We start from the raw sequence: 12,223 nt of genomic DNA, 5'->3' as shown, positions 1-12,223 counted from the left end.
GGCTGTGCTGCGGGCATCGAACTCCGCGGGGGACGGCGGAGTTGCCGAAACTGCCCCTTTGTGCCGGGTCTCCAGATGCATGTCAGCGGTTGGGCCGGTTCCGCTCGGCGAGGGGTGGCGTTGTGCCGACCGTTTGGGTTCTCTGTGACCATTTTTGGTTCGTTGCGGAACCGCGTACCCCAGGGCTGGGGGTCGAGGGTCCGGTGGGGCGGAATGGCACGCGCTGTACAGGGACCGGCCTGGAAGCGGACTCGCGGCCCAGCGCCGGGGCGCGGTTCGGGGCGTTAGGACAGCCGGTCCCTGGGAAGAAGTTTACCCGACCGACCACAGCGTGTTCCGTGGTTGAGCAGTGACCGTGCGGTGCTGCGGTCTGAGTATTGGGATGCAGTCTGAAAAACTGCTTAAAATGCCAGCAGAGAAGCGTAAGGATGTAGGAGTCATTTACGAATCAAAAAAGTAAGTGTAGTCAGCTTGGCCCCATTCACTTTTCCTCTCATTAAATCGAGATTTTTAAAAAGCATATAAATATTATTCACATAAAGGATATAAAGGACAAAGAAATCTTGCACATTAAAGGTATGGGAATAGTGTATGGGCACACAATTAGTGCCAAATTCCTTTGTCTTCTGAAGTAGAAAGTGTTCGTATGACATACATTCTGACTTGTCGGTGCTGCTAATGGGAGGTCCGCCAGATTTTGTTTCTGGGAAGAAAAGATGGGACATAAGGGCAGATAGAGCGAGTATATGCTCGGTGCTCTTTCACCATGGCGGTGCATTTTTCACCCCACACAAAACCCACTTGTAGTTCTAGTTTCTAACAATATTGAGGTCCTTAGAATTGACTTCAATTGTTTGAGTTTATTCAGATATAAATTCTGTATTTAGTAGAACTTTATACAACAGGGAAGTGAGTTCACAATATTAGAAGGGGAAAAATCAGAAAGTCTTGTACACAAATGTACTTTACTGTCCATTCCTGAGGAAAGTGACATAATTATGCTGTTTTCAAATTTTAGGACAATTCTTTGTGAAAAAGAGATTTTGGTAAGGAAGTGGGGAAATTGTTGTCAGCTCTTCTCTATGGGGTCAGAGTAATCTGCTTATAAGTATAACTCATTATACTTATTAGATGTAGTAAGATTAATTAGGGAAAAAGCTAGTGTGATTTTTTATTAATTTATTTTCTAAAAGAACTTATTTTTAAAGCAAGTATATATGGTCGCCAAAAATTAAGCTAATTAGCACAAGCCCTTAGGCACCCTATTTTAATGTATAGATAAGAATGATTTGAAAAAAAAAAAAAGAGAAAGATTTGAACTTGTAGTTAGTATGGTCAGGAGAATGTAAATATATATTTTAAATTCCCTGATGTTGCTTTAGTTTTTATTTTCCTAGGTAGTTTAGTATTCACTCATCACCTGTTTTGGTTTCAAAATACTCATCTTCTTTCAATAATGAAAATAAATTTTAGACCCGGCTTTACCTGTGTTACATATCCCGAATAATTTAAATTCAAATTTAGTTGGTATTAAGTATTAAATATGCTATTTATTTGTGAAGTTCTTTTTCTTTCTAGGTGTTTATGGTGACTGTGTGCTATCTGTGCTTTGAGGACCTTCTTAGAAATTTAGACTTGATAATTTCTTTGGAATTATTAAATATTCTTTAAAACCCATAAGATAATGCTTTTGCCTGTACAAACCCTTTGTGTTATCTGCCAGATTTAAGGACCACGGTACAGCTATGGATAGTGAACCAAACCCTGGAACATCTTCTGTGTCGACAACAACCAGTAGCACTACCACTACCACCATCACCACTTCCTCCTCTCGAATGCAGCAACCACAGATCTCAGTCTACAGTGGCTCAGACCGACATGCTGTACAGGTATTTCATTATAAAGATGGGTAGGCTAAGACTTAGGATGTCATTATTTTTGCTTATGCAAAATTCTGTTTCATATCCAATGAATTATATGATATCCTCTAAATAAGTACAGTTAGAATTATTAATGTTCAAAACACTCAAAAAGTTACTTAATAATTATTCTGTTGAGAGGGCTTATATTTGTCAGAGTGTAGCTTTTTTTAAAAAAATCTTTATTGTTGAAAGTCTTACATAGGTTCTCTTTTTCCCCCCATTTAACCTCTTCCAGTCCGTTCTTATTCTCCCCTCCCCCCCTCCCTCCCCCGAGTGTAGCTTTTAAAATATGTAAGGAAAATTATAATTGGAAGGTGTCTGGCTGCTGCTGCAGTATGGAGATACTCAGTCTAGAGCCCCAACATGCAGAATGGCTCTAGGTTTTTTGGGGTTATTTTATATTTGAACCCATAATGTAGACTTAGGGAGATCTATTCAGGTCTGTAGATGTGTTAAGAGGTTCATTTTAAACTTAAGAACCCTAAGGAGAAGGATTCATTCTAAAGCTCTTAGGGGCAGAGGTGGAAAGGAATTCTAAGGAGGAAAAATCTTGGGCTCTTCACTTAGTTGAGAAAATTAAATTTACTTGGTTAACCTTTATAATAATGGAAGTTAAGGCAATATGGTATTGCATATAAAGGACATGGGCATTGCAGTCTGATATGCTCTTTGAATTTCACTTTCTCATTAGTAGTTATATAATCTTGGGTGGGAGGCATAATAGCCTCAGGAAACTGTAAAATGAGGATGAGACCACCACTTTATTAGTTATTTGAGGATTAAAGGAAGCATCTAGAACTGTGTGGGCACATTAGATGTACCCAGTACGTAATAATAGCTAACATTTATTGAACAGTTTCTGTGGGCCAAGCATTTGATAAAAGCTTTGCATGGGTTATTAGATACTATTATTATCTCCATTTTATAAATGGGAAAACTGATGTTTTACTAGTAAGTAGTCTAACTTTCCTAAACTCATAAAGCTAGTAGGGTCTCTGATTCTGGAGTTGCGCCCTTAACCACTCTTTGAGTTCTTATTTTTTTCCATTATACCTGCTTATTCTCTCTAGAATCCCCATAATTGCATTCTACATTGAAAATAACTTTGCAACATAGTCCTCTCCCTATTCATTTTTCTAGAGTGGATACCCCAGTATAATGACTATTTAACTGTTGGTATGGTTTGGGATTCTGACGTTACCATGGATGGAATCAGAATTGTTGGAGACCCAGTCAGTTAAAAAATTCAAACTGGAATGCAGAATGTGATTTTAATGTTCTTCATCTTTCTCTGAGGCAAGAGATATAGGGAAGAGTATCAAGATCTTTGAACATACAGATGATGTGATATTTTAATATGTCATTTTGTTCTCTAGTTTTTACCTGAGCTGGATGTGTTAATAAAAAACAGTGTTATGTACAGCATAGGGAATATAGTCAATATTACCGTAATAACTTTGTATAGTGTGATCACTTCATAAGGTATATAGATGTTGAGTCACTGTGTTGTACACCTGGAAGTATTATATTAATACTTTAATAAAAATTTTTAAAGTGTTACTGGAAGTATATAGATATATCTCATAAATAGCACTAACACTAGTTTGCATGCTATCCTAGAATTGCTTCCCCTAAAATACCATCAAATCAATATTTATTGAACTATCTAAGTAGTTCTTTAATACCTTCAGCTTTCATTTTCAGTCCTTTGAATGTTCTTTATCATCCTCATTCCTGTAGAGCAGGGGTGTGGAACCTTTTTTTTGCCAAGGACCATTTGGATATTTATAACACCACGAGAGGCCTGGGGCACGAAATTCATGGGGGGGGGGGGGTGGTGTCCCTCAGCCCGGCCTGCGCCTTCTTGCAGTCGGACATCCCCTGAGGGCTCCTGGACTGCAAGAGGAATTTCATGCCCTGGGCCTCTAGTACTGTTATAATCCTAAATTACTTGATGCTGGTCTATAGTCCTCTGCAACTAGGGGTCAGAAGCCTACATTGATATTGTGACAAAAGTCTGTAGCAGGCTTAGCAATCTGGAGTTGGAGAAATGAGGTATGAACAAGTGAAAGTAAACAATACCAAGGAAATATGCTTTCTTGGAATTTTGTGGTTCAAGGTGTCCTGACTCATACCCTAAAGCTGTAGGATATGGCTCTATTTCTCCCTTATCTCTCTGGTTTGATGCTGCTGTTAGAGTTCTATGCTGTTTCAGAGTCACTGTGGGCATGATGTGACTTTGGGATGTGGTTGCAGAGGACTACCATAGTCTGACTTATTGGTTTGGGCAGATAAAGAATTTTTCTCTGTTAATAGAATGGTTGTTTTTTCTGTGTTTATGAAGTTTCAGGCTCAGATTTTATATTATACTAATAAATATTTTCAGTAACACTTTTATAGGAATTATTTTAGTAAGAATAGTTTTATTCTATTGTTGAAACAATTGAAACACAGAATCTGACATTTAAAAAACATTTATAAATGTTTGAAAAATTACATTTGAAAGGTAATTAGTAATTTTCTAAAAAGTAAATTGCTTTATAATTTTATTATTATTAATATAATATCTACTCATTCTAAAGTTTTTTCAGTCATTTAAAGAAAAATAGAGCATTAACTGGTTTAGCTCAGTGGATAGAGCATCAGTCTGCGGACTGAAGAGTCCCAGGTTTGATTACTGTCAAGGGCACATGCGGGCTCGATCCCCAGTAAGGGGCGTACAGGAGGCAGTTGATCAATGATTTTCTCTCATCATTGATATTTCTCTCTCTCCCTCTCCCTCTCTGAAATCAATAAAACTATATTTAAAAAAGAAAAAGAAAAGTACAAACGAGAAGGTAAAAATCACCTCTAATCCAGTTTGGTAGTCTTTTAACATTTTCCTGAATATTCTTTCAAAACTTTTAATATAGCCATAGCTGGTTTGGCTCAGTGGATAGAGTGTCGGCCTGTGGACTGAAGGGTCCTGGGTTTGATTCTGGTCTGGGGCACATGCCCGGGTTGTGGGCTCCATCCCCAGTGTGAGTGCAGGAGGCGGCCGATCAGTGATTCTCTCTCATCCATTGATGTTTCTGTCTCTCTCTCCCACTCCCTTCCTCTCTGAAATCAATTTTTAAAAAAATTTTAAGTATTATTAAAAAACACACAAACTTTTAATATAAAAGGGCATTTGACTCTATACACTATTTAGTAGCCTGCTTTTTTCACCTTATGATGTATTTGGGAATTCTTTTTGTTAATTAATGTAGATATACTAGTATGTGCTATGTTGTATAGTAGCTACTAGCTTATGTGGCTATTTATATTTAACTTAAAATGAAGTAAAATTAAAAACTCAATTCCTTAGTTGCACTGGACACATTGTAAATGCTCAGGAGACACATGTGGCTAGTGGCTACTATATTGGGCAGCAGGAGACACATGTGGTTAGTGGCTACTATATTGGGCAGCACTGCTTTGCATTACTGTTTGTAATGGCTTAGGGTTATACGTATTCCTTCCTGTTCCCAAGCCCTGAATTCTACCAAGTTTTATTCAAAATGCTTATACCAATTTACATTTTTATAACCATTTATGAGAGTACCTGTTTCCTCAGTTAGTAGTATTCTTTTAAATCTTTATCCATCTGAAAGTTGGAAAATAATATCCTGTTTTAATTTGTAATTTTTGTCTGCTAATGGGATTGAAGATCTTTTCAAATGGTTGTTTGCACCTTTTTTCTTTTGTGAATTGACTATACAGGGTAGTTTTAATTTGTATGGATTTAATTTGTGCAATCCTAGAGATATGTAATTAGGAGAGAACTATGTTAATAAGCTTATGACAGTGAATATTCAAGTAGCAAAATTTTAAACTTTCACTTTTTTAATACTTTATTTTATGGTTAAGATTATGGTTTGACATTGGTTCAATTGACTTATCACAGGTAATTCAACAGGCATTGCATCGCCCCTCCAGCTCAGCTGCTCAGTACCTTCAGCAAATGTATGCAGCTCAACAGCAGCACTTAATGCTGCACACTGCAGCTCTTCAGCAGCAGCACTTAAGCAGCTCCCAGCTTCAGAGCCTTGCTGCCGTTCAGGTGAGAGTGGAATAAATGAAAAATTATGAGGCCTAAGTTGACATTATTTGCAGATACTGCAGAAAATAAATGAATTGGGTATTATTTCAGAGTTCAGATGTTTTGTGATAATTTTTTATTAAGGAAATATAATAGGCTGCCAAATGGAAGTTAATTTAAAAAATAATGGATATGTTTTATATATTACTCTGTTGCTAACTTTTTCTTCCACTGCTTTTTATCTACATTGCAGGATTGCTACGCTAGTGTCATAATTTTGCATGTAAAATTTTAGGTATAACAGTGAATACTTAGGATTACGTGAATTATATTTACATTTTAACAAAAAAAGTTTTTTTCCAGTATGCAAGAAATTTACACTATTGAAAAAAATTAAACGGTATAAAATTGTTTATAAGAGTTAAAGTAGAAGTATTCCTTTACTACACCCACTGCTTTTTTCCACTCTTCAGAGTTGGCCACTATATCAGTTAATATGTAACCCTCCAGAAATTTTCTGTATAAAGATATGCATATGTACTTTCTAAAATCTAATCACACTATTCCTACTAATAACAGGATGATTTTATGATTAAATGCTTGTGTTTTAAAAAAGATTTTCATTATTATTCTGTTTATTTAAATAAAACTACATGTGAGATTTAATCTTAAATCTTACTGGAGGAGGATCTCAGTTGACTGAACCTGAAAAAGGTTTATATCTGTTGTAATCACATACCCAGCTGTTGCTTTTTCTTGGTAGTGTAATTTTAAGTGACATGGTGTTTGTGATATGAGTTAGGAAACTGAAACCCACTGGCACTTGACGTAGCTTCAGTTTCTTTTTTGTAATGTTGCGGTGGTGATTCCACTAAAGAAGATGGAAGCCTGTAGAGTAAAACTGATCATGAGTGCAGCTATTAAAATCATATTACCCTTTGGGTCCTGTTTCCACCATTCAGCTTTTTTGTTTTTTCTTAATCTGTTTGGCCAAAGCTTAATCCATGTTCACTGTAAAATGAATAGCTTCATATATAGACATTTTTACTTTTCTTATGGTTTTGTGGTATCCTGGTACCAGAAAGATTTTAACTTTAGGTTTTTATGGACATATTATAAAGATCTTACTATTTTAGGCAAGTTTATCCAGTGGAAGACCGTCTACATCCCCCACAGGAAGTGTCACACAACAGTCAAGTATGTCCCAGACGTCTGTAAGTGCCCTAAACTTTTTCCTGGATTTAAAAATTTTAATTATTGCTTTCCAAAAGTAAACCATTAATATTTGCAAAGCTGTTAATTGTATATTTGTTTAAATACTATTTAAGTAAAAAGTACCTAGAAGTAAGAATGATAAGGTTCAAGAATTCAGAACTAATGTTAAACTTCGGAAAATCTGAGTCTAAAAATATTTTTGTTTTACTTCTTATACATTGTTTCCCATGAAGTGTATTCAGGTCTTTTATGGTTCTAAATGATTGCAGTTTTCAGTATGTATTGAAAGCCTGAAATGTACAATGCACGGGTATTAGGCCATGCATTTACTGTGATATACTACAGAATGTCATATCCTTGGTAGACATCTAAATGTTTCTAGCTTTTTCTCTGAAATTCACATTTTAGAAATTATACATTTCAGCTTATGCTTACTTGAGTTATCTGGGTCAAATTTAAAATTAGTCCACTCAAGATAGTATAATTTATTTTGAAAAAGGTGTAAAAGAAAGCTGGTTTGCTCTCTTGCATATATTGTGGGAAATTGTGCAAACTTTCCTGGTTAAAAGAAATTTATAGGCATGGTAATACTTGTTTAACTTTTTATATAATTTCAAATTGCAAGAATAATAAAAAGATTTACTCAGATTTACCAGTTGTTAGCATTTTGGTTCATTGCTTTATCATTTTCTTTCTCTACATATTTACATATTGTTTTTTTCTGAATCCTTTGTGGGTAAGTTGAGACATGTTTCTTTAGTCCTATATATTTTGATATATATTTACTAGAAACAAAGTCATTCCTTTACGAAGCCACACGAAAATGATCAAATTCCGTAAACTTAACATTGCTGCAATGTAGTGTATATTAAAATTTCATCAGTTGTCCTAGGTTTATCAATCTCATCACTATAGATGTTTTGGACCAGATAATTCTTTTTTTCTTTTTTTAATTTTTATTTATTGATTTTAGAGAGAAAGGAGAGAGACAGAGGGAGAAACATTGCACTCATTGGTTGATTCTTGTATGAACCCAGAACCTTGGCATATCGAGACAATGCTCTAACCAACTGAGCTAACCAGCCAAAGATGGACCAGATAATTCTTTGTTTTGGGGGCTGTCTTGTGCATTATAGAATGTTTAGCAACACCCTTAGCTTCTAGCCACTTAGATATCAGTACACTGTGCCCCTCCCCCTTCCTCCATTGTGACCTCCAAAAATGTCTCTAGGCACATTTTGCCTAATGTTTTCTAGGGACAAAATTGCCCCTTGAGAACCATTGAGTTAACCCTATAATGTCCTTCCTAGCTACTTTTTCTTGATCCAGTGTGGTAATATGTTAATGCTTTGTAAAATTAACTCCAACAGAATATTGTTTGTAGATTGCTAAGGAATTGAAGGTGAACTTGTGCTGTCCTTCTTTAGCTAAGGGAAGTATCCTGGAATATAAATAGAATTAGTTAAAAAAGAAATTACTTATGCTTTGAAAATGTTAGACTGAAGGAAATGAAAAATCTAAGTAATATGGCCTTACGTATTGATACTAAACATTTTGTGGACTGGTTAAAAACCTTATAGACCAATTCTTTATTCCATGAAATACTGGAATAACTTTTGACAACATAGAGATACGTGTTTTTAAAATTTTTCTCTTCACATTATTAAAAGGTATCCTTTTTTTTTTAATATATTTTATTGATTTTTTACAGAGAGGAAGGGAGAGAGATAGAAAGTTTGAAATATCGATGAGAGAGAAACATCGATCAGCTGCCTCCTGCACATCTCCTACTGGGGATGTGCCCGCAACCCAGGTACATGCCCTTGACAGGAATCGAACCTGGGACCTTTCAGTCCGCAGGTCGATGCTCTATCCACTGAGCCAAACCGGTTTCGGCAAAAGGTATCCTTTTAAACTATTTTTCTTTCATTACGATTTTATGAATGTGACTTTCACAGAAATTATAATTCCAGTGATTGTGCTTAATTTTTATGACATTGTTAGTGCTACTTGTCATAAATTAGGCAGCTTGTGTCCTGAAATATGCCAGAGCCTGTGAGTGGCTGCTGGGGAAAAGAAGTAAGTAGGGAGAATGGATATCCAGAAAAAGAAATAATATATTGGCCGAACCGGTTTGGCTCAGTGGATAGAGCATCGGCCTGCGGACTGAAGGGTCCCAGGTTCGATTCCGGTCAAGGGCATGTACCTTGGTTGCGGGCACGTCCCTACTGGGGGGCGTGCAGGTTGATTGATCTCTCTCATCAATGTTTCTAACTCTCTATCCCTCTCCCTTCTTCTCTGTAAAAAATCAATAAAATATATTTTTAAAAAAAAGAATATATTGCATTTGTTTTCTTTTTAAAAAAAGATATATTTATATTGATATAGAGCAGTGGTTCTCAACCTTCCTAATGCTGTGACCCTTTAATACAGTTCCTCATGTTGTGGTGACCCCCAACCATAAAATTATTTTCGTTGCTACTTCATAATTGTAATTTTGCTACTGTTATGAATCGTAATGTAAATATCTGATATGCAGGATGTATTTTCATTGTTACAAATTGAACATAAAGCATAGTGATTAATCACAAAAACAATATGTAATTATATATGTGTTTTCTGATGGTCTTAGGCGACCCCTGTGAAAGAGTCGTTTGACCCCCAAAGGGGTTGCGACCCACAGGTTGGCGACCCACAGGTTGAGAACCGCTGATATAGAGGAAGGGAGAGGGAGAGAGAGATAGAAACATCAATGAGGGGAGAGAATCATTGATCAGCTGCCACTTGCATGCCCCCTACTGGGGATCGAGCCCACAATCCAAGCATGTGCCCTTGACTGGAATCGAACCTGGGACCCTTCAGTCCACAGGCCGATGCTCTATCCACTGAGCCAAACTGGCTAGGGCCATTTGTTTTATTTTCTATTCCAGTTGAGCAATAGCTCAAGTAAGTTGACCAGCATTTCAAATTATGATACCCAAGATTGCTTAATAAATTTAGGTCAAGCTCTGAAAGAGGGGCAGAGCATGGTAGCAGAACTCTTTAGGTAGTGACCATAATGATCTGTCCGGTGGCAGACTAGTAGTTTGCTTATTTTGAGGTAGGTTTTCAGATAACAGTGAAAGTCATGGGAATTAGTCCAGCCTCCAGTAGAAAAAAGGGATACAAGTTAGTTTGTCAAATTAACAGCCAAATAAGTTGGGGTTTAGAGTAGGAGTGGGATCCCAAAGGGGAAATGGAATATTGTATTTTTAAAAAATGGAGTCAAAATCCAGTGATACCACTTGGGAAACTATGTATGTGGAGAAATCTATTCTTAATATAATGTATAGGTAATTAGTGGGTGCCAGTATCCTCTTCTTTCCCCTCATTAGAACAGAAAGACTAATTCTAGATACTTATCAGTAGTGAGTGTTGATTTTAGGATTGATTAGCTCTAAAACTAGTTGGAACTGAGCCTTTAGATGTCTTTGTACTTCAACTAAATGAGACTAAGATTTAGTTAAACTTGATTGTCTAAAATGAAATCTAAACCAATTAAAAACTCTTCTGCAAAGGCATCAGCAAAGTTAAAAAATAACAAAATGGTTGAAAATATATTTAAACCATATTTATTAACCAGCTTATGTTTGTGAAATAACAATGGCTCTTTTATATCAGTAAGATAAACAGTGAGAATTCACAAAATACCTGCATTAGTAATTTTCAAAAGAAAGACTTTTTAGCTTTTAAATACATGAAAATATATTTATCGTATTAGTAATAAAGAAACATATGTAAAACAACAATGACAGACTATTTTCACTTCTCAAATTAGAAAACAAGGAAAAGCATTGAGACAGTACCCGTTGTTGGCAAGGACGTGAGAAAGTAGGCAGACTCATTGTAATGGAAATGTAATTGGTATAGTTTTTCTAGACAGTTATTTGGCAATGTGTATAAAAATTTAAACTGCATGCCCTTTCATATGGCACTCTCATTTTTAGTGATGTCATTTACTAAAAAGGACAGATAATTATGCAGAGTGATATAGATAATTATGCAAATATGCATGATTTATAATAGTGAGAAATTATAAACAATATACATGTCCTTTAATTGAGGATTAATTTTACAGAGAGACTTAGATTTTCATTAGGTATTAAGTTGAAAAATAGCAAGAATGTATAGTATGATCTCATTTACTTTATCTATTTAGGTTATTCTATTCTTTCAGTTCTAAACTTTCCATTTGGTTCTTTATATCTTCTGTTTCTTTGCTGAGAGTATATTTTTCACTTGATTCAGTCAGGCTCATAACTGCTTATTCAGAGATGATTGCTTTAAAATCTTTCTCAGATAATTACATCTTGTCTTGGTGTTGGCATTTATTTATCAATTGTCTTTCATTCGGCTTGAGAGCTCTTTCTAGTTCTTTAATACAGTGAGTGATTTTTGATTAAAACTTGGACATTTTCAGTATTATGTTATGAGACAGGTTCCCCATTTGGTCTCCATTGATACCCAAAGGGGTGCTCCTCGTAATTGCTGAGTGGGGGGTGAGAGTTCTGGCTCCTCACTGGGCCCCCACTGATGCTTTCCTGGCTGACAGGGATAGGACTGCTTCCCATATGGTCTCCACTGATTCTGCAGGGAACAGGTGGTTTTGTGGTGGTGGTCTGTTACTGCCTGGCTAGGATTAAAGTCCTGGCTCTCTACCTGCCCTTCTCTGACACTAACCCTTTGGAGGGAATAGGGGATTGGGGTGCCTATTAGTAAGTCTTTGCTGGTGTGGGTGTGGGTGGGGCCACAATGTTTTCTGTGAAGTAGAGCAATTAAAAAATAAAAACTTGCTAGGCTGTCTCTTTCCTGGTCCTTTGGCTAGAAATAGCAGGCTTCTGTTGGGGCTCCTTCTTGTCTGTGCCCATTGATGTTTTAGTGGTACAGTCTTCCTTAGCCCAAAGTTTGGGTTATATGAGAAATAAAGAAATCCCAGGGAGCTCACACCCACATTGTTTACTGGGTCCTGAGGTCTCTAGCCAATCTG

General features: G+C 36.4%; 1 protein-coding gene across 6 annotated transcripts in view; it reads left to right on the top strand.

Annotated features, from left to right (window-relative positions):
* The first annotated feature begins 1,600 nt into the window (after positions 1-1,600).
* The window catches only part of PHC3 (polyhomeotic homolog 3 (Drosophila)), a 64,648-nt gene continuing 54,025 nt past the window's right edge, over positions 1,601-12,223 (top strand). For 2 of the 6 annotated variants that reach the window (XR_001360657.1, XM_014533564.1), the window contains exons 1-3: positions 1,606-1,889; positions 5,848-6,003; positions 7,119-7,196. Coding sequence is in view for 5 of the 6 variants with exons in the window: in XM_014533564.1 (XP_014389050.1) it covers positions 1,746-1,889; positions 5,848-6,003; positions 7,119-7,196 (378 nt within the window). In the remaining variant the exon portion in view is untranslated. Of the gene's footprint in view, positions 1,890-5,847; positions 6,004-7,118; positions 7,197-12,223 lie in introns of all 6 variants that reach the window. The other 4 variants (XM_014533565.1, XM_014533566.1, XM_014533563.1 and 1 more) reach the window with 4 other exon arrangements.

Source organism: Myotis brandtii, unplaced genomic scaffold (genome assembly GCF_000412655.1).
Source record: "Myotis brandtii unplaced genomic scaffold, ASM41265v1 scaffold99, whole genome shotgun sequence".
NCBI lineage: Eukaryota > Metazoa > Chordata > Mammalia > Chiroptera > Vespertilionidae > Myotis > Myotis brandtii.
The sequence above is the reverse complement of the archived record's forward strand: the minus strand, read 5'-3'. Positions and strand labels throughout refer to the sequence as shown.